The sequence below is a fragment of the Acartia tonsa genome, chromosome 1 (genome assembly GCF_053477335.1).
Source record: "Acartia tonsa isolate MP-2025a chromosome 1, ASM5347733v1, whole genome shotgun sequence".
NCBI lineage: Eukaryota > Metazoa > Arthropoda > Copepoda > Calanoida > Acartiidae > Acartia > Acartia tonsa.
This window is the reverse complement of record NC_137260.1, coordinates 24,538,857-24,561,221: the sequence shown is the minus strand read 5'-3', so window position 1 is coordinate 24,561,221 and position 22,365 is coordinate 24,538,857. Positions and strand designations below refer to the sequence as shown.

The 22,365-nt window shown below is 32.8% G+C and overlaps 4 protein-coding genes across 4 annotated transcripts in view; 2 read left to right on the top strand and 2 right to left on the bottom strand.

Moving 5' to 3' along the window:
- Nucleotides 1-22,365, top strand: part of LOC145315606 (tubulin monoglutamylase TTLL4-like) — a 41,930-nt gene that overhangs the window by 6,012 nt on the left and 13,553 nt on the right. The window lies entirely within an intron of this gene.
- Nucleotides 1,940-7,847, bottom strand: LOC145315595 (uncharacterized). The gene is made up of 13 exons (XM_080155576.1): nucleotides 7,281-7,847; nucleotides 6,974-7,059; nucleotides 6,601-6,806; nucleotides 5,847-6,057; nucleotides 5,499-5,661; nucleotides 5,229-5,282; nucleotides 5,035-5,093; nucleotides 4,827-4,952; nucleotides 4,296-4,614; nucleotides 4,030-4,169; nucleotides 3,683-3,911; nucleotides 2,899-3,450; nucleotides 1,940-2,802 (listed from the first exon to the last, which is right to left on the bottom strand). Exons 1-13 carry the CDS (start codon nucleotides 7,618-7,620, stop codon nucleotides 2,180-2,182), a joined length of 3,108 nt encoding a protein of 1,035 aa, XP_080011702.1. The 5' UTR covers nucleotides 7,621-7,847; the 3' UTR covers nucleotides 1,940-2,179.
- Nucleotides 7,631-10,582, bottom strand: LOC145315613 (uncharacterized). The gene is made up of 3 exons (XM_080155597.1): nucleotides 9,066-10,582; nucleotides 8,719-8,802; nucleotides 7,631-8,201 (listed from the first exon to the last, which is right to left on the bottom strand). The coding sequence occupies exons 1-3, from the start codon at nucleotides 9,290-9,292 to the stop codon at nucleotides 8,087-8,089; spliced, it is 426 nt and encodes a 141-aa protein (XP_080011723.1). The 5' UTR covers nucleotides 9,293-10,582; the 3' UTR covers nucleotides 7,631-8,086.
- On the top strand, nucleotides 11,597-13,324 carry LOC145332658 (uncharacterized). The gene is made up of 3 exons (XM_080177669.1): nucleotides 11,597-11,667; nucleotides 12,495-12,629; nucleotides 13,011-13,324. Exons 1-3 carry the CDS (start codon nucleotides 11,604-11,606, stop codon nucleotides 13,277-13,279), a joined length of 468 nt encoding a protein of 155 aa, XP_080033795.1. The 5' UTR covers nucleotides 11,597-11,603; the 3' UTR covers nucleotides 13,280-13,324.

Below are 22,365 nucleotides of genomic sequence, written 5' to 3'. Positions count from 1 at the left end.
TGCAAGAATTCTATTTCAAAAATAGGATATTAATTCCCCTCTCACTTCGTTCAAAAATACATCCCTATTTCTATTTTTCTAAATATTCAAATTTCTTAATATTTATATACGAAGTACTTGGTAAATAAATAGAAGATTTTGAAAAATAATAAATTTTTACGTTTTATATTTCTATTTCGAAATAAATCACGCAATCTTAAATTAAGTATGTTCGTTAAACAATTCCGAAATAAAATTTACTAGATATATTAGACTTTTAGGTTCTTTCTATGAAATTAATGTGATGACATAATTTCCTTACTCCAAAAAGTCTACCTGTTAAGAATACGACATTTTAGACGTCTTACTTTTTTCATTGCTTTTTTTACAGGGTAAAATAAAAATTCTTCCTAATATTAAAAAAGGATAATTTTGCATTACGTAAAAAAAGTATATAACGATAATGAAATATATTAAAGTTAACTTATAATAGTTTGTAATTGTATTTGTAACAATATATTTATAGATTCCCTGTTATTTGATATCATCCGTTTCCGGTGTATGCTGTTATATCAGGGATAAATATATACACAAAAATTCCTCCAACAAATTTTTATTATTTACCGTGGTCAAAACATATTAAAAAATCTTATTTTAAAAAATGTAAATATAACGAAATAAATTATATTGAAGTTTCTAATTACCCATGTACATTTCTACCTCGTGCACCTCGTGCACACACACACAGTTCTTCAGTCCTTATTTGAATTTCAGAGTGTATTGACACGTCATACTACGCGTTAGTTAGATACAAAGAAAAGTGAAAAATAATAAAAAATTTAATATTCAATGTGAAAACTTCAAATGGAATTATATTAATACAATAAAATAAAGTGATAAATATTATTTGCATAGTTATAAAAAAAAAGAAGAAAGAAACAAAGTCTTAGTCAAGTGTCAACACAAGAAGATCTAATTCTGTACTGTCGTCCGAAAAAAATTATTGTAGTCTATTGTTTTGAGTGAATGTCATAAGAGTACATACACGTCAAAATAATAGGCTATGTTTTCTATTTCGGAAGGCAGTACACATAATCATTTACTGTATATTAAGGTAAGGATTTTGTAATAATTTGTAAATATAAAGTGATAAGTCTGTTCGTTATAACTTAATTATTCTTATTTTGCCTTTTGGTAATTTCAATTTTAAACGCACAGATTTTATACTGTGAATAATTCGGCAAGCTCCATACTTTGTTTTTAATTATGTTTATTTTTTATTTTTTTATATCGTTCCAAAATTACAAAGTATCGGGTGTGTTTTATCGATAAGTCTTACCTAAAAATATTGAATCCCTGTGTTCGAAAAGAATTTCCGTGCATTTTTTTACGTCGTTCAGAACGGCTCGGCTCCACATTAGGTTAAAGTGAGTTTTTACAGTAATAATATGATTTAACGGTCTATTTCCTTAAATTAAACTTAAAAACCATATGTTACCAAATATACACACATCCGCAGCCGTATTTCTAGATTCGGCTCCGCGTTTTTTTTGCGTTGAAACTCGGTTTTAAATGTACGCTCATATTAAACCTGATTATCAAGCTGTTTTTAAACAAATTTACTTACAATTTTGCTTAGACTCTTATATATTCGCATTCTGATAATTCAGTTCTGACATTAATGTCCGTATTTTTTTTACATTTTAACAACAAATTTTTATGTGACCTAATTATCCGATTGGTCTGATTTTTGGTTTACTGATGTTTGAATGTACAATAATATAAGCGAAGCGGCAAGTACGCATTTTTATTTTTTTCCATCACCCTTTAATTGAAATTCAAATTTATTTTTGGATATTTAGTATTTACTTTCATTTGATGTCCAACTTATTTACTCTAGAACCTCGAGCAAGAGACCATCCACGCATAAAGACACAAGACAAGTATGATTTGAGTAATGTTTTTGGCTTCGCTACTTATTGATTATTCATCCTTGTTAAATTAAATAACAATACTGCAAAAAAAAAAATATATCAATAAACAGTTTTTTGGGTTTTATTACAACATTTATTTTATAATGGTAATGATACAGATATTTAAAAAACACAAAATTATTTCATTAAATTATTTGTTTTACTTTACTTCTACTTTATTTCTTTCCAACATAATTAATATGATAAACATATTTACAAAAATTATTTCACTTTTCCAGTTCCTTGGTTGCTGTCTTCTTGGTAACTTTTACCTGCCTATCCCAAAATGCTTGGGACTTCTTGGGGACTAGCTTGTTCATCTTCAAGAACATGATGGCGTGGATGGTTTCTTTCTCTAGGTTATACCGCCTCGATGAGTAAACTAATTTGAGGTGTGAGAAAATTCTCTCACACCTCGCATTAGAAACAGGTAAGTTGTTGAAGTTGGTCATCAAACTGACAAGTCCAGGTGGATAACATATCTTCTCTGCAACATGTTCATACCTGGCAGTAAGCATCCTGTGGGTTGCGGTCATTGCTCCTTGTTTGTACAGTTTCTGGCGTTCTTCAACATCGAAATCCTTGGACTTAGATTTTTTGACTTTCGCAATTTCCTCCTTTATCTTAGCGACTTCACGTTGGTAACCGTATGTCAAGGCATGCAACTTGGATTCTTCTATGTTACTCCAATCCTTCAGCCCAGCTTTCAGGTGTTTCTTCATGACGTCCAGGGGATCCTTCTGTTTGTCACGTTGTTCTTTCTTTTTCTTCTTGGCTGCTGCTTGAGCCTGAATTTCTTTGAACTCTTGTTGTTTGTTCCAAAACATCTTTTGGATGGGTGTCATCATGCCTGTAATACATAAATATAATTAATAAAAATGATAATTGAATTATTTAACTAATGTTATTATTATTATCTATTTTAATTAATATTGTATATCTTTACCTGTGGGAGGTGCAGTTTCTGGAGATTCGTACTCGTCAGCTTCGGAATCCTCATTGTCGGCATCCGCATTAGCTCTACGCAGGTCGGCCTCTTCATCTGCCTTTTCTTCAGGACTTAGGTTGGCTCTCAGTGAGATTCGGTGTAGCCGTTCACCCAACAACCTACAATTTTTGGGTGCTTGTTGTAAAATTGTTTTTGCTTCATCCTGTGTCACCGTAAAGCTTTGTGTGCCACTCGCAATCATTTCCAAATGACTGCGTGACAGGGGGTGTAGGTAGAGACAGACTTGCCATCCTGCATTAGTACGGACAATCTTGTTAACTCTCAGGTGAAGGAACTTGAATACACGTCTAGCGAATAAGTTGCCAGGCATACTTGTCCGTAGGGTAAAGAACACCGTATCCAGCATGGTGAACATCTGGACGATTGTGGCCTCATGGGCTTGTGCAGGAATTGTCAGCATGGTATCCACACACTCCAACACTTCCAGGACTTCTCTGAGGGCAAGAACCTGGTCAGGTGTTGGCCACAGATTGTCAAACTTCTTGTTGACTAAAATAAAAATTAAAAATTAAAAATTAAAAATTAATTCTATTGATATATACAGTTCTAATTTTTAATTAAGGGAACGAGAGAAGAAATAATTTATTTAGTTTAAATTTTAATAAACTTCTATTTGTTACCTTTCTCTTTTGTTTAATTAAGGGACAGAGAGAAATTTAAATTGGTAATTTTGTTAGTTTTAAATTGTTGTTTAAATTATAATTAACTTTTTTGGGTTTACCTTTCTGATCCTGCACGGATTTTTTCACCTTCTGAAGTAGTGGTTTGTTGTCAAACAACTCTAAGAACCGCTTTATCATGTTCATTCTGGAGCTCCATCTCGTCTCCACGTATCTGGTAAGCATACGTTGTCCACTCTCTACCAAAATGCGACGCAGCTTCTTGTTATTCATAATTTTACTGACCAGCTTTGCCAGGTTAATTATGGTTCTGTTGTACCCCTTCCCTTTCTAAAAAAATATAATATTTGTTAATTTTCACGTTTTTGTATAATTTATTATTTAACTTTTTAAGTTACTGTATAAGTTATTTAGTTGGTTCTATTAATCATTTAATTAATTTACTTACAACTTTGGCAGCCTGCTTCAACGCCAACTCCACTTGGTGGTTGAGGCAAACACCTCCCACTATAAGTCCACATTTCTGCTCATCACATTTCATTGTTCTTTGGATGTTCTCTTCTATTAGTTTCCCGAAATTTGTGATTGCTGAAAAGAAATAATTTAATAAATTAATATAATTTAGTTAAATGCATTTCGTGAAACTACCCCTGTAAATCATTAAATGTAATTCATTGAATTTTTTGGGAATGAATTTAATTTAACTTTACTTACCCTCTCTTTGTTGTGGATCTTTGATGGCGATGGACCTGTAGAAAATCGCACTTGATATGCCGCCATCGCCGCCATCGCCTTGTCTTGTTCCTGCCAGGGTTTCTTCATCTCCATCCTGACCCTCACCTTCGGCTTCTACAACACCATCCTCAACCTCATCTAAATCTTCTATAAACAAATCCAACGGGATTTCATCTTCACTATCAGCCTCAGGTGTGTCTTCCTTATCACTATCATCATCACTGACTCCCTCATGGTTCATGAAACTTGTATACTCTGTGGGGGTTTTCCCGTGCTCTTCATTGAGTATCTTGACGGACTAAAGAATGAAAAATAAATTAATGATTTACTTTCTAATGGTATTGTTTTATAATATTAATTCTCGTATTCATTCAAATATTCATCTAAAAAAACTGGTTTTATCTTACAATTGTACATTTTACATCCGCGGAAAGCCATTTAAAATACGATGCGAGAAAAAACTATTAAATAGTTATGATTTTATAATTATAATTTATAATTTTTCATTACCTTTACACAGTTGGCAGCCGAGTCGGATGTGGAGCTGAGAAGTTGATAATGCTCAAGCCCAAACCTTTTCAACAGTTCTTCGAAATATTCGTAGATGCTGCGGCCGGAAGCATCGGGTTTAGGCATCTAAACATAAGTAATTAATCAAATTATCATTTAGGTATTTGTGGTCATTCTAAATTTCTAAGAATTAATTTTAAACTTATACCTGTTCACAGGCGAGCAACAATTCTTTGGGACCGTCTGCATCGGTATAGTTTGCAGTTACTGAAAAATTAGTAATTCTTTTATATTATTCATTCATAATAGTTTACTTTACTTTATTTAATTCAGGTTATGTAGCTGCTGCAGTTGTAATTGCATTAATAAATAATAATAGTTTATTTATTTTATTTAGGTTACCTGCAATGAAGTCGGTGTGGTGAACATTGCCGAAGTCGAAGGAAAGGTGCACACCTGCGGAAACAAAGATAATATTGATTATTTAAAATAATTAAATATTAACATTTTTTCCGCAGGTGTGCACCTTTCCTTCGATTTCGGCAATGTACACACCCGCGGAAGTGAAGATAATTTAAATTAATTATTTGTTATTTCTTTCAGATTTTGAAATTATTTAGTAATGTTTTAGTTTATAAATTATAATACTTAATAGTTAATAGTTATTAATACCTTTATTTTCTAAAATCTTCTTGAAGGATTCCATGTAATACTTGTGCTGCCCCTGCAGCCAGTTATGAAGCTGTTTGCTGGTGGGTGCATCCTGCTTCTTGCCTTTCTCAAGTAAACCGACCTGCTTGGCGACGATATGGTCAAAGGCATTGGCATCCGTATCCTTAAAGCGAATTTTTTAAAGTTAGTATGTTTTTCAACCTATTTTTAAAAAATACACTATTCTAACTGACATGAAGATATATTTCGATTTTAGCAATCATTTTCAATTAATTTTGTTTAAAAAAATATAGGTATGAGACATTAGATAACAGCAAATATGATCAAAAATATTAAACATACATTTACCTTAAAGCGAAGGAAACTTTCATTATTAACCAGTTTTCCTGTTATGTGGCGCAGCGCTTCTAGGGCAGTGACGTATATTTTGACTTCATGGATAACTTCAGCATCTGCCTGGGCCTGTTGAAACTTCCTCTGAAAGCTGGCCAGGTTCACTCCCTTCCTATACTCTCGGTAAACATCTCTGTGGTCAATGATCCAGTGACGGCTAAACCTCCTAAACAGGTAAGCAATTAATATTATTTTTTTTAGCAAAGCTACTCTATAATTCACCTTGTCTGTCAGTATATATTTTTAATCAATGTTTATGAATACTTAATACCAGTGTTCTGGAGCCGGGAGCAGCAACATTTTTTGTGGAGCCGGATCCGGAGCCGTATTTTTTGTTAAAAACGGCTCCGGCTCCGGACTAGGTAAAAATGATTTTTTAAAGTAATATTATAATTTGGCAACGGTCTATTTCCATATAATAAACTGAAAAACTATTGTTACTTAACAAATAGACACACATCCTTCTACTTTTATATAGCTTTAATCAAATAAAAGCAAAATATTTTATATTATTTATCTTATTTTATCAAATTCAATAATGGAAAAAAATTGATATATTAATTTTAAGGTAGGAGCCGGAGCTGGAGCCGGAGCCGGGAGCCGTATTTCCAAATACGGCTCCCCGGAGCCGGAGCCGCATCAAAATTATACGGCTCCGGCACGTTGCGTTAATACATCATGTTATTTTATGTCAACTTAATATTATTACCTAAGAAGGTTAGTTTCTTGCAGTATAAATCTCTCTAATGGTTTTCCCTCTTTGGGGTATTCTTTCACGTGGTATGTGCCATCCCAGGTATGGAAGTTACAGTATTTGCACCCCCGCCCCCACGGGGTCTTATTCTGACCCTTTCCAGGGTAGTTGGGGATCATGTAAGCATGATCTTCAAGCACTTTAACCAAGTAGACATAAACCTGAAGTAATTTTAATTTTATTAAACATTTTATTTAATAATCTCACACCTGTAACTCTTTTTTTAGTTGTGTTCCTTTCTTGACTTTTAGTTTTGCTTTCAAAAAGTGTCACTTTTGCCCCCCCCCCCTCTACATTTTATTATTATTTTTAGTATTTATGTTTGTACCTTATCACCATTACTATATGTTATCCTCTTCCCATCAAGGCGGTCATAGAGCGAGTGTGTGTCCCCTTGTACTGTACCCACGCAGTCTAGGTAATCAATAGAACAGTTAATTTAATATATTATAGGTAAAGTAAAACAAACTAGTATTCTAGAAATTTATGTATTTACGGTTGAGATTGTATGGTTATTAATTATAAATATAATATAATGTATTTTATTTAAGTACAGACAAATAGACATCCTGTCAATTAAATTTTTAATGTTACTACCTATGTTATTGATATTAATTATACTAATTTAAGCTTACCTCTGATGAACATATGTTCCGTACTGTCACTGTTCATCTTGGGTTTATTCTTGGATCCTTTTTGTCGGCCACCTCTCCCTTTTGGCTTTTCTCCAGCTGGGGATGACTGTGCTGAAGAAGGTGTGTCTCCAGCTGGTGTTGTAGGTGTGGCTGCGGCTTTAGGTTTGGCTGCGGCTTTAGGTGTGGCTGTTGTACTTGTACGGCCACCTCTCCCTTTTGGCTTTTCTCCAGCTGGGGATGACTGTGCTGAAGAAGGTGTGTCTCCAGCTGCGGCTTTAGGTGTGGCTGTTGTACTTGTAGGTGATGGAGACGGCGGCGGCGTTACGTTGAGTGGGCGCATTGGTGATGTATCTGGTGTTGTTTGTGAAGCTGGTTGTGGGCTTGCTGGTTTTGACCTTAAAATAATTAATTAATATTATTTTTCCCTTGCCCTCTGGACAAAATATAAAAATTATTTGGCTACTTGTTTTTTTTACCTCGATTGGGGAGAAGGTTTGGGGGGTGAAGTTGGATTTTCAGGTTCTGGGCTGTCAGGTTTTGACCTTAAAAAAATAGCCTATTATTTTAATTATTAATTAATATTATTTTTCCCTTGCCCTCTGGACAAAATATAAAAATTATTTGGCTACTTGTTTTTTTTACCTCGATTGGGGAGAAGGTTTGGGGGGTGAAGTTGGATTTTCAGGTTCTGGGCTGTCAGGTTTTGACCTTAAAAAAATAGCCTATTATTTTAATTATTAATTAATATTATTTTTCCCTTGCCCTCTGGACAAAATAAAAAAAAATTATTTGGCTACTTGTTTTTTTTACCTCGATTGTGGAGAAGACTCTGTTCTTCTTTTCTTGACCCTTGGAGGTGAACACAACTTTATTATTCGCTTCCGTTGTGGATCAGCTATTTTTGAAGTGACTGGAGTGCAACTGAAATTAAATAAATAAATAAATTTTCAATTTCTCTGGTTCTTTTTAGAACCCACCAAATTTACCAAATTTGGGATTATATTCTAAAAAAAAATGGCCTCTCTTGGTGTGTAGAGCACCGAGAGTTGCTGAACATGGAAGGAATGCGCCCCGGAGGATGGATGGAGGACCCAACCTAACCTGACCAAAAGTAAGTAAGGATATTTTTTTAACATTTACCTACCCTAAGATAAAAAGTTACTGTAAAAATACAATACTTTTCATAATCCCATTTATTATAATTTTATTAGGGGTATGCATTTGAGCTTAATAGTAAATAAAAAGTAAAAATACGACGAAACCCACTAATTTTATAAGGGGTAGTTTCACGAAATGCATTTGAGCTTAATAAATAAAAAGTTACTGTAAAAATCCCATTTCTATACTTTTTTTAGCATGGGTAGATGCACTTCGTGAAACTACCCCTTTTAGTTTTTTTATAACATTATTAAATATGAAATGAAAATATTATTATTACCTAATGTTATCACTGGGGGTTATTTTTTTTGTGGGGGTCCCCAACCCCTCCTTCTCCTCCAACATTACCGACCCTGGAGTGCAACTGAAAATTAAATAAATAAATAACATTTACCTACCCTAAGATAAAAAGTTACTACTTTTCATAATCCCATTTATTATAATTTTATTAGGGGTATGCATTTGAGCTTAATAGTAAATAAAAAGTAAAAATACGACGAAACCCACTAATTTTATAAGGGGTAGTTTCACGAAATGCATTTGAGCTTAATAAATAAACTTCGTGAAACTACCCCTTTTAGTTTTTTTATAACATTATTAAATATAAAATGAAAATATTATTATTACCTAATGTTATCACTGGGGGTTATTTTTTTGGGGGGGGACCCCAAACCCTCCTTTTCCTCCAACATATCAAGGTCAACCTCATCCAAAACATCGGGTATGCTTGCATCGGGGATCGTCTTACGTTCACGCAAACTACGAGTACGCGTAACTGAAGAGTCAGGCATAGCTTGGACAACCTCACTGTCATCATCGTCACCTATAACTTTATTAGAGTCAGGCTCAGCCATTCTCTAACGATGTTGTAACTGAACTAAAACTAAAAAAAAAGATTAATATTAATTATGACTTTATGACTTTAAGCCTAAGGTGGTGAGAATGGCCAGGTTACCGCTTACATTGGATGATTGGGGGAAGAAAAGGGTTAACAACTTAACAGTAACTCCACCCATAATTTTATTTTTTGGAATAGTAAGGGATAAAATAAACACACATAAAAGAAAGTGTGGGGGGGGGGGGTATAACTATAATCTGTGTTGGAAAATATTTATATGACATGTAAGACTAAGAATTCTCCTAATTTCCCCTTGAGGAGGGGGGAGGATTTGATGCTTAATCTGCAGAAGGGGTAATTTAACACTTAATTTACCCTCCGTAAAAGATTAAAGATTAAAAGATTAAAGATTATTTGAAACCTGCCCCACCCCCCTTTTTCAACACTTCTTATTTGAATATAATTATATGTAATCTTTTTTTCTCCACCCATCATAACGTAATGGTTAGGAGGAGGGGGGGGGGGGGAACCAACAAGATTTAATTTGGATTTAATACGATGAAATTTTAGTAAATAAATTAGCCGTTAGAGGCTGGATATTTCAAATTGTTTTTCAATTTATACTTAAGTTTCATCATTCATTGGTAAGAAAAGTTAAAAATTATATTTCAAGTTTTAGAAACCTATTTTTAAGAAAAGTTACATTTGAGATGAATAGAATTAAAAAAGTATTCGGTAATGTAGACAAACAAAATTGCTTCATAGTTACATATTGGAAGTTACATAACATTCAAGGATTACCATTGACATTGTCAGCTTTGAGGTCACTTTATGAAGGCTTTTTGGCCAATTATAGAATAGATTGATGATAATGATATGATGAATATCTGTATCATTTCATATCTTTTAAAAACAAAGTTTTATACCAACGTTTTCTTTTTGGTTTGCTCAACAATTTTGGGGAATTTTGGGACTTGGTTGCTTCATTAAGTTGAGTGTAAAAACGTTTCAACTATGAATTGTTATTTACAAAAGGGGTAATTTTGTGCATCATCATTGGGAGTGTACATCAATTTATCGGCCATTATAATATAAGGTTATAATTTATAAAGGTGTCATATATATAAACCTTTCTTAAAAGTTAAAAAAAAACTCTCTCCCGTCACCCAGCATTAGTGGAAAATTTTTATAAAGGAAAATTTAAATAAATAAAGGGGGGTTATAATAAAGGTGTCGTCATATATATATTATGGAAAATTTTTATAAAGGAAAATTTAAATAAATAAAGGGATTATTCTTTGTATTTTTTTTGGGGGGGGGGGGGGTTATATTCAAAATCAAGTTCAACCCTTTCTTTTCATATATTCTATGTATAATAAAGGTGTCGTCATATATATATTATGGAAAATTTTTATAAAGGAAAATTTAAATAAATAAAGGGATTATTCTTTGTATTTTTTTTTGGGGGGGGGGGGGTTATATTCAAAATCAAGTTCAACCCTTTCTTTTCATATAGCAACCCTCCTTAAAAGGGGAGGGGGGGGAGACTAGAGTAAAATAAACAGCCCATTGCCCTTCCCTTTATTTTGGGGGGGGGGGACTATAAAGGTGTTAACTGTTACTTACATGTAAAACCCTTTTCCCCCACCCATATATGTTTGGATATTGACCTCTCGGATGCCACTTATTTTAAAGGGTATGTAAAGATAAAATTTTTTCATGCTATTAGACTATTAGTATTAACAAATTAAAAATCTTAACATTTTCTAAATAATAAATATCGAAGATTGATTTTACGGCATTAGGTTGGTTTATTCGAAGATTGATTTTACGGCATTAGGTTGGTTTATAAAGATAATTTACATTTTACAAATTTGTAATTTAAAGTTAAATAGTAGGTTGGCGACGAACGAGAGATGGGCCAGCCAACTTCAAGTTACTTGGATACTAAGGGGAGAAGAAACGGCGGCGCAACCGCCGAAAACTGCCGAGAAAAGGCAAAATAAATTTCAGCGGCTTATCGGAAGGTAATGAGGAAATTACATTTTTGCATACAACCCCTTTATTTTAATGGCTTTCTCTACCTTTTGACCGCCTTTCTCTTTGTTTTAATGCGTAATTAGTTTTTATATACGCATAAAATAAACTTATAAACTTAATTATTTTTTAATATTTGATTTTGCAGTGTTTTTATACGTATATTGTGAACGTTTTGATGAAATTGAATTGAAATTGAAATTAATTATATCTGCATTTGCATTATGAAAAATAAAATACTAATTATTAAATTATTATTTCAGTATAAATATCTGAACGATCAACGAATAATGAAATCTAGAGTACCCAGCAGCACGAAACGAAGGAGCCAGCGAATACTTGAACGACGTCAAGGTATAATATATATTGAATTCTATTTATTTTTAGTTATTTATTTATTATGATGTAGTTACGTACGATTTAGAAAGCGAAGCAACTCTATAATCATTACCAGAATGTCCGTAAATCCATAACCATAACCATAAACAATTATAAACATGACATTATACAAGTGTTAATGTCCGTTTGTCCTACCTTTTCAGAGCTTCGCTTTTATGGATGTTGTCATCCTTGTTTTTATAGTTATAACTTATTCCACAAAGTGTAATATAATGAATAAATAATCCTTATACTAAAGGATCTCGCTAACCGATGAACCGATCGGGTTCTCCTTTTTACCTTTTTAAAAGCGAAGCTTTTCTATAATTATGGTCGGTCCGTCCGATTTAGAAAGCGTAGCAACTCTATAATCATTACCAGAATGTCCGTACGTCCATTTTAAACATGTTGATTTTTCGTCCGAGATAGTTAGCTTTTATTCGTTAATTTAGGCATGTTAGAATTGTCCTATCGATTTCAAACTTTGCATGATGTAGTTACGTACGATTTAGAAAGCGAAGCAACTCTATAAGCATTACCAGAATGTCCGTACGTCCCTTTTAAACATGTTGATTTTTCTACTTTTATAACAACAAAATTTTATGTGATCTAATTATCCGTTTGATCTGGTTTTTGGTATATTGATTCCTTGGACAACAAAGAATAATATTATAAGCGAAGCAACTCTATAATTAAGTCCTAGAAATGTAAGTATGACCATAAACATTATCCTGTATGAAGCAGTTTTCCAACAAATTTACTTAAAATTTTGCTTCGACTCTATACATTTATAATTTATTAAGGTGTCGCTGTTCCTCTTCCTGTTCCTGTTGAGGCCCCCCTCCGAGATGATCCGGTTGTGGCTGCTATTGCACCCCAGCCTGATGACCAGCGTCGAGTTCGACGACAACGACGCCGTAATGCTGCAAGACAATTAGGTAGGTATTATATATAATACGTTTGTCCAGTAACCTTACTCTAAAATAATAAATTCACCTTTTGGAATTAATTTAATTAATTAATTGCGTTGAGATATTTTATGGTTTGGAAAAAATAACCATTTATTTTAAATTAATAGTAAATATCATACAGAATTGCTTACATGATTATTATAAAACAAGGATGAAAACATCCATAAAAGAGAAGCTCCAAAAAATGCGTCAAAAAATCTAAGCTGGATCTTTAATTAAAATGTATTTTTTTTGGCTTTTATGGAACTAATTGTAATCTACAGAAGGGAAAATCACTGGGGATGTACATCGATCTATCGACCACCCTCCTGAGAGATTTTAATTTTAATTTTGATTTAATTTATTAAGGTCAACAGGTTATCCAACAGATGGGGAACATGGGGAACAACAATAATGTCAATGTTCCCCATCAACCACCACAACCGGACCATCCTCAAGAGCCGGACCACCCTCAACAGCAGGACGACCCTCCAGAGCCCCTTCCCGACAACAATCCACCTCCCCCACCCCCGCCACAGCAAGAACGTCAACCTCAACGTGTGCAACCTATTTTCAATTTGACAATAGGTGCGCACGCCACAGTAAATATCAACAATAATCAATTTCAATTCTATTGATTATTGTTGATATTTACTGTTAATTTATTGTTATTTTGTGTTGTTATCCCCCCCCCCCCCCCCCGACTAAATGACTGGATTAGGTTAGGCTAGGTTAGGTTATATGGCTAGGGGGCCGAGCGCCCGCGGTTATTTTTATTGGTGGGGGGGGGGGGGGATAAAAATTGTAAAAATCTATTTTGTATTTTGTATATACTATTTTTGATATATTTACTTTATTTACTAGAATTCCAATTATCCCCCCCCCCCCCCCCCCCCCCGACTAAATGACTGGATTAGGTTAGGCTAGGTTAGGTTATATGGCTAGGGGGCCGAGCGCCCGCGGTTATTTTTATTGGTGGGGGGGATATTTTCAAATTTTGTATATACTATTTTTGATATATTTATAATACTTTATTTACTAAATTTGCAGATTTTTTAAAGGGGTAGTTTCACGAAATGCATTTAAACTTAATTTAGTGAACCGCATATTTTATCCTGGTTAAATGGTTAAACTACATTTATATGGCATATATTTGAAAAAATTTCAATTTTCTACCACATAGTTTTTAAAATGTCAAGACTTGAAAATCGTCTTTTTAAATTGCATATATCACAAAAAAGACAATTTTAAGGTCTTGATATTTTAAAAACTACGTGGTAGAAAATTGAATTCATTTCAAATATATGCCATATAAATGTAGTTTACCCATTTAACCAGGATAAAATATGCGGTTCACTAAATTAAGTTCAAATGCATTTCGTGAAACTACCCCTTTTCTTTAGTTTTAATATTTTCATTTAATTTTTTTTTCAATTTCATTGTTTCATTTTTTAGTAGCAAATCTACTTTATATTTCTAAATGTAAATATGTCTGTCTGTCTGTCTGTTTTTTTTTCGTTTTTCAATTTCATTGTTTCATTTCCATTTTGTATTTCATAAATTCATTCATTTCATTTCATATTCATATTCGTGATAAAAATAAATGTGATAAGAAACTCGAAATAATACACTTTTTTATTCATTCTTATGGTCGGTCCGTCCGATTTAGAAAGCGTAGCAACTCTATAATCATTACCAGAATGTCCGTACGTCCATTTTAAACATGTTGATTTTTCGTCCGAGATAGTTAGCTTTTATTCGTTAACGATGCAAGAAATAGCTATCTATTGATAATTTTAAATACGTGGAACGCTTACCTAACCTACCTAAGTTTTATCAAATAACTATATCAAACGTCTCTCTTCCTTCCTTGGATACAAACGGCTGCGCCCCTAGCATTTAGAGGCTCTATATTCGAACCTACCTACCTACCTACCTAAGTATATCAAATAACTATATCAAACGTCTCTCGAGTCTCGAGTCTCGATGCTATTGATAATTTTAAATACGTGGAACGCTTACCTAACCTACCTAAGTTTTATCAAATAACTATATCAAACGTCTCTCTTCCTTCCTTGGATACAAACGGCTGCGCCCCTAGCATTTAGAGGCTCTATATTCGAACCTACCTACCTACCTACCTAAGTATATCAAATAACTATATCAAACGTCTCTCGAGTCTCTTCCTTGGATACAAACGGCTGCGCCCCTAGCATTTAGAGGCTCTATATTCGAAGGGATATGAAAGGGCAGAAAAATAGCCTAAAACCATCTAAGGACCTATACGAAGCTGTACTGTAAAGGAGAACCATATAGGTTCAGTGGTTAGCGAGATCCTTAGCTACAGACAAACAGAGCTTACTTCTTTATAAGTTTACTAGCGGCTACGCCCCTAGAGGCCTCTAGTGGCACTTTAAATGTTTTTGTTTGTTAAAGTTAATACTATAGCTATTGATAATTTTAAATTTATGTCTTCAATTCAAAGTTAAAATAAGTACACAAATAAAACCATCTAAGGACCTATACGAAGCTGTACTGTAAAGGAGAACCATATAGGTTCAGTGGTTAGCGAGATCCTTAGCTACAGACAAACAGAGCTTACTTCTTTATAAGTTTACTAGCGGCTACGCCCCTAGAGGCCTCTAGTGGCACTTTAAATGTTTTTGTTTGTTAAAGTTAATACTATAGCTATTGATAATTTTAAATTTATGTCTTCAATTCAAAGTTAAAATAAGTACACAAATAAAACCATCTAAGGACCTATACGAAGCTGTACTGTAAAGGAGAACCATATAGGTTCAGTGGTTAGCGAGATCCTTAGCTACAGACAAACAGAGCTTACTTCTTTATAAGTTTACTAGCGGCTACGCCCCTAGAGGCCTCTAGTGGCACTTTAAATGTTTTTGTTTGTTAAAGTTAATGCTATAGCTATTGATAATTTTAAATTTATGTCTTCAATTCAAAGTTAAAATAAGTACACAAATAAAACCATCTAAGGACCTATACGAAGCTGTACTGTAAAGGAGAACCATATAGGTTCAGTGGTTAGCGAGATCCTTAGCTACAGACAAACAGAGCTTACTTCTTCAATTATAATTCAAATTATAGAGCAGCATCGCAATTACAAATTAAATTAAATAAAAATAAGAAAATTATTTTTCATAGTTTTATTATTATAGCATATATATGTCAAGTTATGTTATTTATGTGGAATCTAACTAAATATTCACAGGAATGCGATCTCATTCTCAACTCAATCGATAATGATCACTGACTCATCAGAGTCATCACCTTCACCTTCGCTCGCGCCACCTTCGTGTTCCAGAACTTCCAGGATGGCGTCAATATCTCCATCATCGGAAGATGGATTTACATCGCCGGAGATATCGGGATATTCGTCTTCATCTGATAGATCTACTGTGCCATCTAATCCTATCGCACGGTCATAGACAGCTAACGCCTGGATAACGTCGTCACGGTAACCGTTGCATTTTGCTTCCATTTGCTGCAGAACAAGTTGGTTTTGTTCGCGTGTACGCTGAGAAGATGGAAGGGCTTGGTGAAGGAATTGGTATATACCAATTCCTTCACTAAATAGTCTGATCGCCTGCATATTCCGAACACTCTGAAACCCCGACCTGTAAAGCAGGTTAGATATATCTTTAAAAGATCTGTGAAGGACCTGATAATGGGCGTACCATCCAGGCATCAGGTCGGGGTATAAACTTGGTTCTGGATCTGTACAGGTAAGTGTACGGGGGAAGTAAGGAACCAAGTCATCCATCGCTACCGGCTTGCGCCTGCGCCCAACTGTGACTCTCTGTCCTTGTTCCGCCATAATAACGATAGCAAAAATAAAACAAATGTTCAAATGTTGTCACTTCAAAGGTCTGTAAGCAAATGAAATTTCAAGGAATCATTAATTACCCCCTACAAATTTTTCTTTGTTGTTGGTTTCCAAGAAATTATTAAGATTTATAATATTCTAGATATCTTCAATGGGATCGGATGTGTGAAATATTTTTAACAAGGATGACAATATCCATTAAAGCAAAACATTAACATAAATGCATTAGTATAATCAAAATTATAAGTAAGTATTCTGTCTATAAGTATAAATTATATAAATACTAACATACTGACGTCTATAACCAACACTAATTATAGAAAAGCTTCGCTAATTCCTAGTATTTTGAATTTTCCATATGTTTTGTTTTGTTTTGTTTCTTGGGGGGGGGGGGGGGGGAACATTAACATAAATGCATAAGTATAATTATAAAGTAAGTATTCTGTCTATAAATTATATAAAATAGTAATACTAACTGACGTTTATAACCAACACAAATTATAGAAAAGCTTCGCTAATTCCTATTTTCCATATGTTTTGAATTGTCCATTTTCACCGCTCATTATGAATATGGGCGGAGTGGTAATGCGCGCCCCCCCCCCCCCCCATGTAACCCCCTAAAATTGGGGTTGGTGTTGTATGTAATAAATATTAGGAGGTAATAGGATATCTGTTTAGCTCCCCCCCCCCCCCCAAAAAAAAAGGGGGAAAAACATAAATATTAGGAGGGGATAGGACAGTTGACAATAATAAATAATAATCAAAAATCAAAATGCTGAACTGATAAGAAATAATTAATAAACAATTTTAAGTTTAGGCAAATTTAGGATTATGTAATTGTAAATTCAATTGTTTAAGTTTTAACGTTTTTCTATTAGCTTAATGCTTCAAAAGACAACCATACATTGTTCCAAATGGTCTATTTATTATTCATAATTTTAGAGCTTCGCTACTTATGTATGTTTTATAATTATTAGGTAGACATGTAAGAATTATGCTAATTTCCCCTTTGAGGAGGGGGGGAGGATTTGATGCTTAATCTTTCATGTCACACGGTCCACGGATAAAAAACAAATATATAATATCGTAACCAACCTGGTAATGGTATGGTAATAATTGGGGTGGGGGGGGGGGAGAAACAAGATTAAATTTGGATTTAATACGATGAAATTATAGTAAATAAATTAGCCGTTAGAGGGTAAATATTTCAAATTGTTCTTAAATTTATACTTTCATCATTCATTGGTGAGAAAAGTTAAAAATTATATTTCAAGTTTTAGAAACCTATTTTTAAGAAAAGTTACATTTAAGACGAATTGATTTCACAAAGTATTCGGTAATGTAGAAAACAAACAAAATTGCTTCAAAGTTACATATTGAAAGTTGGAATATAGATAACTTCTCTATATGCTTTATAACACTTTATGAAGGCTTTTTGGCCAATTATATTATAGATTGATGATAATATCTGTGATAATATCATTTCATATGTTTTAAGTTTTAAAAACATTCTTTCGCAAGGAAGGGAAATTTAAATTTTTTTAAAAAGGGTCAACTAAATAACATGACACGGATATGAAGCAAAATTGTAAGTGAATTAGTTGGAAGACTCTAATTGCAATAAAACCTACTCTTTTTGAATAAAACAAATATACAAAGTTTTTACTTTTTAATTCGTTCGTTCTTTAAGACAGATAGCTATTTCTTTCATAGTTAAACGGCTCCTCGGGGCTAAAAAAACTGGTTTTAATAATCAAACGATTGTACATTTCTGTTCTGTCTATATATCATAGTTATCATTGAAAACCAAAGAATAAAATAATAGGATGTCTGTTAATCTCCACGGATAAAAAACTTTCCTAGGAGTTTTATGAAGGCTTTTTGATCAATTATACAAACTACAAAGATATGATGATAGTAACCAAATTTAGATAATCACTTTAATAATTTTAGTTCTTTCTTTTTGTCTGTCTATCTTTTATTAAATACAAATCGTAAAATTCGGAATAACTATATACGGTTTTTTTGGACTTCAGTTGAAAGAAATCGTTTTTACTTTCCGGTCATACGCTTATAATACGATGTGATAATTTGATAAATATCTATTTTTTGAATTAAATTTATCGCCTGGACAGACATACTTACAAAGCTATGTTCATATATATTTAAGATTTGAGATTAGTTTGTTTCCCTTCAGTATTTTATTTTTTTTGGAGCGAAGCTATTTCATAATTAAGTTTTTTAAAATTTTTATAGACATTTTTCCGTGCATTTTAAATTTGTTTCAATTTTCCCATAATTACTAAAATAAAAGAATAATGTCAGTTTGATAATAAAAGTACTCGTTTTTATGGTAAATAAAATTAACATATCTTCGCGCCTTAATCGCTGTACAATATTTATTTTTTGGGGGGGGGGCGGGGAGGAAAAATTTATGTCACCTGATTAAGGAAGGGAAACTGGAAGGGTCAACTTAACTGAACTCACATGAGAAATATGAGATCTTCAAGTTCATACAGAACAATAATTTTCTATAATTAGGGTCAGTTTGTCCGTCGACTATTTGTCGACTATTCTGAACTATTTAAGTGTTTGTGTTATTATCCGTTTGTTATACAGTTTCAGAAATCGTTTTAATCTTACAGAACAATAGCTTTTTTATAATTAGGGCTGGTCAATCTCCGTAAGAAAGCGGATAGCTTTTTTCATTTCTGGTAATGTAGGCATTTGCTTCCTGTATCCGTTTGTCATAAAGTTTCAGTACTAGTTTTTATGGATGTTTTAATCCTTGTTAATATTCCCCAATATACAAGGTATATTGATAAAAGCGTTTTTTTTTTGGGGGGGGGGGGAACATTTATGACCGCATAAAGCTAAGGGTCAACTCATGATACAGGAAATATGAGACCTTAGAGAACAAGGACAAATCGTTACAATTTACAAAACTAACTCCAATCCAAATAAAATAAAAATATTTATTTTCATTTTATTTAAGTCAACATAGTTTATTTATTTATTTAGATTATTTATTTCATTAAAGTAAAAAAAGTTATGATTATTGTTTTGTTAGTATGTTAGGTTAAATAATAAATTAGTACATATTACTTGAGTTAGAATGATTAATACATTATTTAATGGTTATTGGTGGTTTATTTTTTAACTTTTCTTTCACTTTATGATATTAGCAAGTTTGATATATGGTTGAGTTGAAATGTAGAAGACAGTAAGCAGGGTGGAGGGTTGGATAATGTAGGGTGTTGGATCTTTGGAAGGTGGATTATTATAGAGTAGATACGCTGAAAGCCTGAAACAAAAAATCTTAAGTCTTAACAGCTATGTGAGGGAGAGGGGGGGGGGGGTGGTAATTTATCTATCCTTTACAACCCTCTCACATACTCACACGACAATACAAATACACATAATAAATACTAGGATATGACAATGAAAGAAAAATCGAGATTTTTGGAATAAAGAAAGGGGAGAATAAATTATTTAAAAGTCTTATCTATTATACAAATTTTATATCTAAGTTTTCATATTTATTGAATTGTTTACAAGTAAAACTGATATGGTTCTGATATCGCAAAAACCAATCAACCAATATTATTTTTTTATAATTCATTCTAAAAAAATAAAAAAAACTCATCAATATTTAATTTTTAAAGTTTTCATATTTATTGAATTGTTTAAAAGTAAAACTGATATGGTTCTGAGTTCTGATATCGCAAAAACCAATCAACCAATATTATTTTTTTTATAATTCATTCTATAAAAATAAAAAACTCATCAATATTTAATTTTTTAAAAAAATTGTATAAAAAGTAAAAAAAACACTGAGAAAATATTAGGTGTAGAGGTTTCGTGTTTTTTCTAGACAGCCATATTGGCTATTTTTCCAAATTTTGACGAAACGAAAAAATTTATTGGAAAATATCAGTAAATATTAACTTTCAGGATCGTATAAATTTAGAAAAGATTTTAATATTTAGGTTTCCTGTCCAAATTCAACCCTTTCCCTAATTGTTATAAACGTCTTTGGACAGTTAGAAACTAGGGGGAATATTAAAGAAATATTGACCCGACAGTTTCAAATTTCCATCGTCTAAGATCTATTGAATAGATTTCTAGTAGACATATGTCTGAGTCAAAGTGTTTGAAAATGTGATAATTTAGTTGTGATACTTACTATATGTTTATTGACAAGGGCATAGTTTGGGTTTACGCCCAATCAAAGTTATCAAAGACTTTAAACATAGCCATTTCTAACTTAGGAATAAAAATCAATTGAATTTGAACGTACTTGATTTCATAAGGTGTTAAATTCTATTTATAAAAATGTGAGCTAAAAAATCTGTCAAATTGAAAGTAGAATTCAGGAAAAATATTTGAAATAAAATTGACCTGTTGCATTAAAAGTCTGTCTGTCGATGTTTTCACAATCTAGAGGTTTTTGGATAAAAAGCATAAAAAGAATATCCAATTGATAAGAAAAAAAGCTTTTCTACATTAATATAGATTATTTTCAAAATAGATTTTGATGTTGTAAGTTAACATATAATTATTGATAAATGTTACTTCAATAATTGAACACTTTAAGTCAAAACATATCAATCCAGTATATCATAAGATCCAATACGTATTTTCTGTACTTTGATCATAAATTTTATGAATGATGTTAAATCAGTTGTACCTGAATGAAAAAGTCTGTGTCGGTATGTAATTCTTGTATTCCCCGGCAAGTTCGAACCCATTAATCCCTTTTTTCCTTACACCAGAGTTCCCCAGAGAATGAGTGTGTTACTCGGCATTCCTAACTATCTCCGCGCGTGGCTTGTAAACAAACAAAAAAGACGCGCACTTTTCCTTTGATGATTCCCATGTGAGGAGCTACGTGAATGAAAATAATGTATTGCTTGAATATACATGCGCTCTAATCCGTGGAAGATCTCAAATAAGCCTTCCTGCTTAGTTTGACATCATATGTGGTAAGAATTTATTTTTAATTCTTGAAAATAAGCGTAGAATGGTACAATTTTATGAAGAAATTTAAATCATTAATTTTTCAACAAATAGACCATTTAACTGCTAAGTTTTGATATACGAATATTTTCCTTTATATTATTGATTATTTTATTCTAAAATTATCAATTTCTGATGCGATTTAATATGTTTCGTGCCAATTTAAAGTTTTTTAGAAAATTCATATTTTTTATTAAATTGAAATCACGCAACCTCGATGTTACAAAAATAATAACCATTAATTTTATGTAATTAATTCTTATATTTTTGTTTTAGACTTACTGTTTTCATGGTAATAAATACACATTCGTAAACTTCACTATGTTGGTCATTCGGAGGGCTTCGAGATAAGATTTCGAGAATGGCTAGGCATTGCGTTCCGAAACAATGAAAACAAGACAGAACAGATGCGGCTAAGAAGAATCTGTGAAGTTTTGTGAATGTGTTGGTTGTGATACCTTACCACACATTATTATAGTCATGATCAGTACAGTTAACTTTAGTGACAATCATGGGTCCTAAAAAGAATAAAGGTGAACAATTGGGAAAGCGGCTGCGCCCAGCCGTTGAGGCCCTAACCAGTGAACTAAGTAGAGTGATGAAGTTGGTCAGTGATTCTTCAGAACTTGACGTTAGACATTTCACTAAGGAGTCAATCCTTGTCCATGACAAGTTCGAAACATTCGATAGCATCATGGTCGGTTTTAGCAAGCTTGGTTTGAGAATCCAAGAGCTTGATGAGTTTAGTGACATTTATTCTGATATAGTTACTGTGCAAAAAGACTATAGTGCTTTGAAGGATGCTCTTGATGCTATAGAAGAGCTTAGTGACATTCAAAGTGTTGTTGATTTAATTGG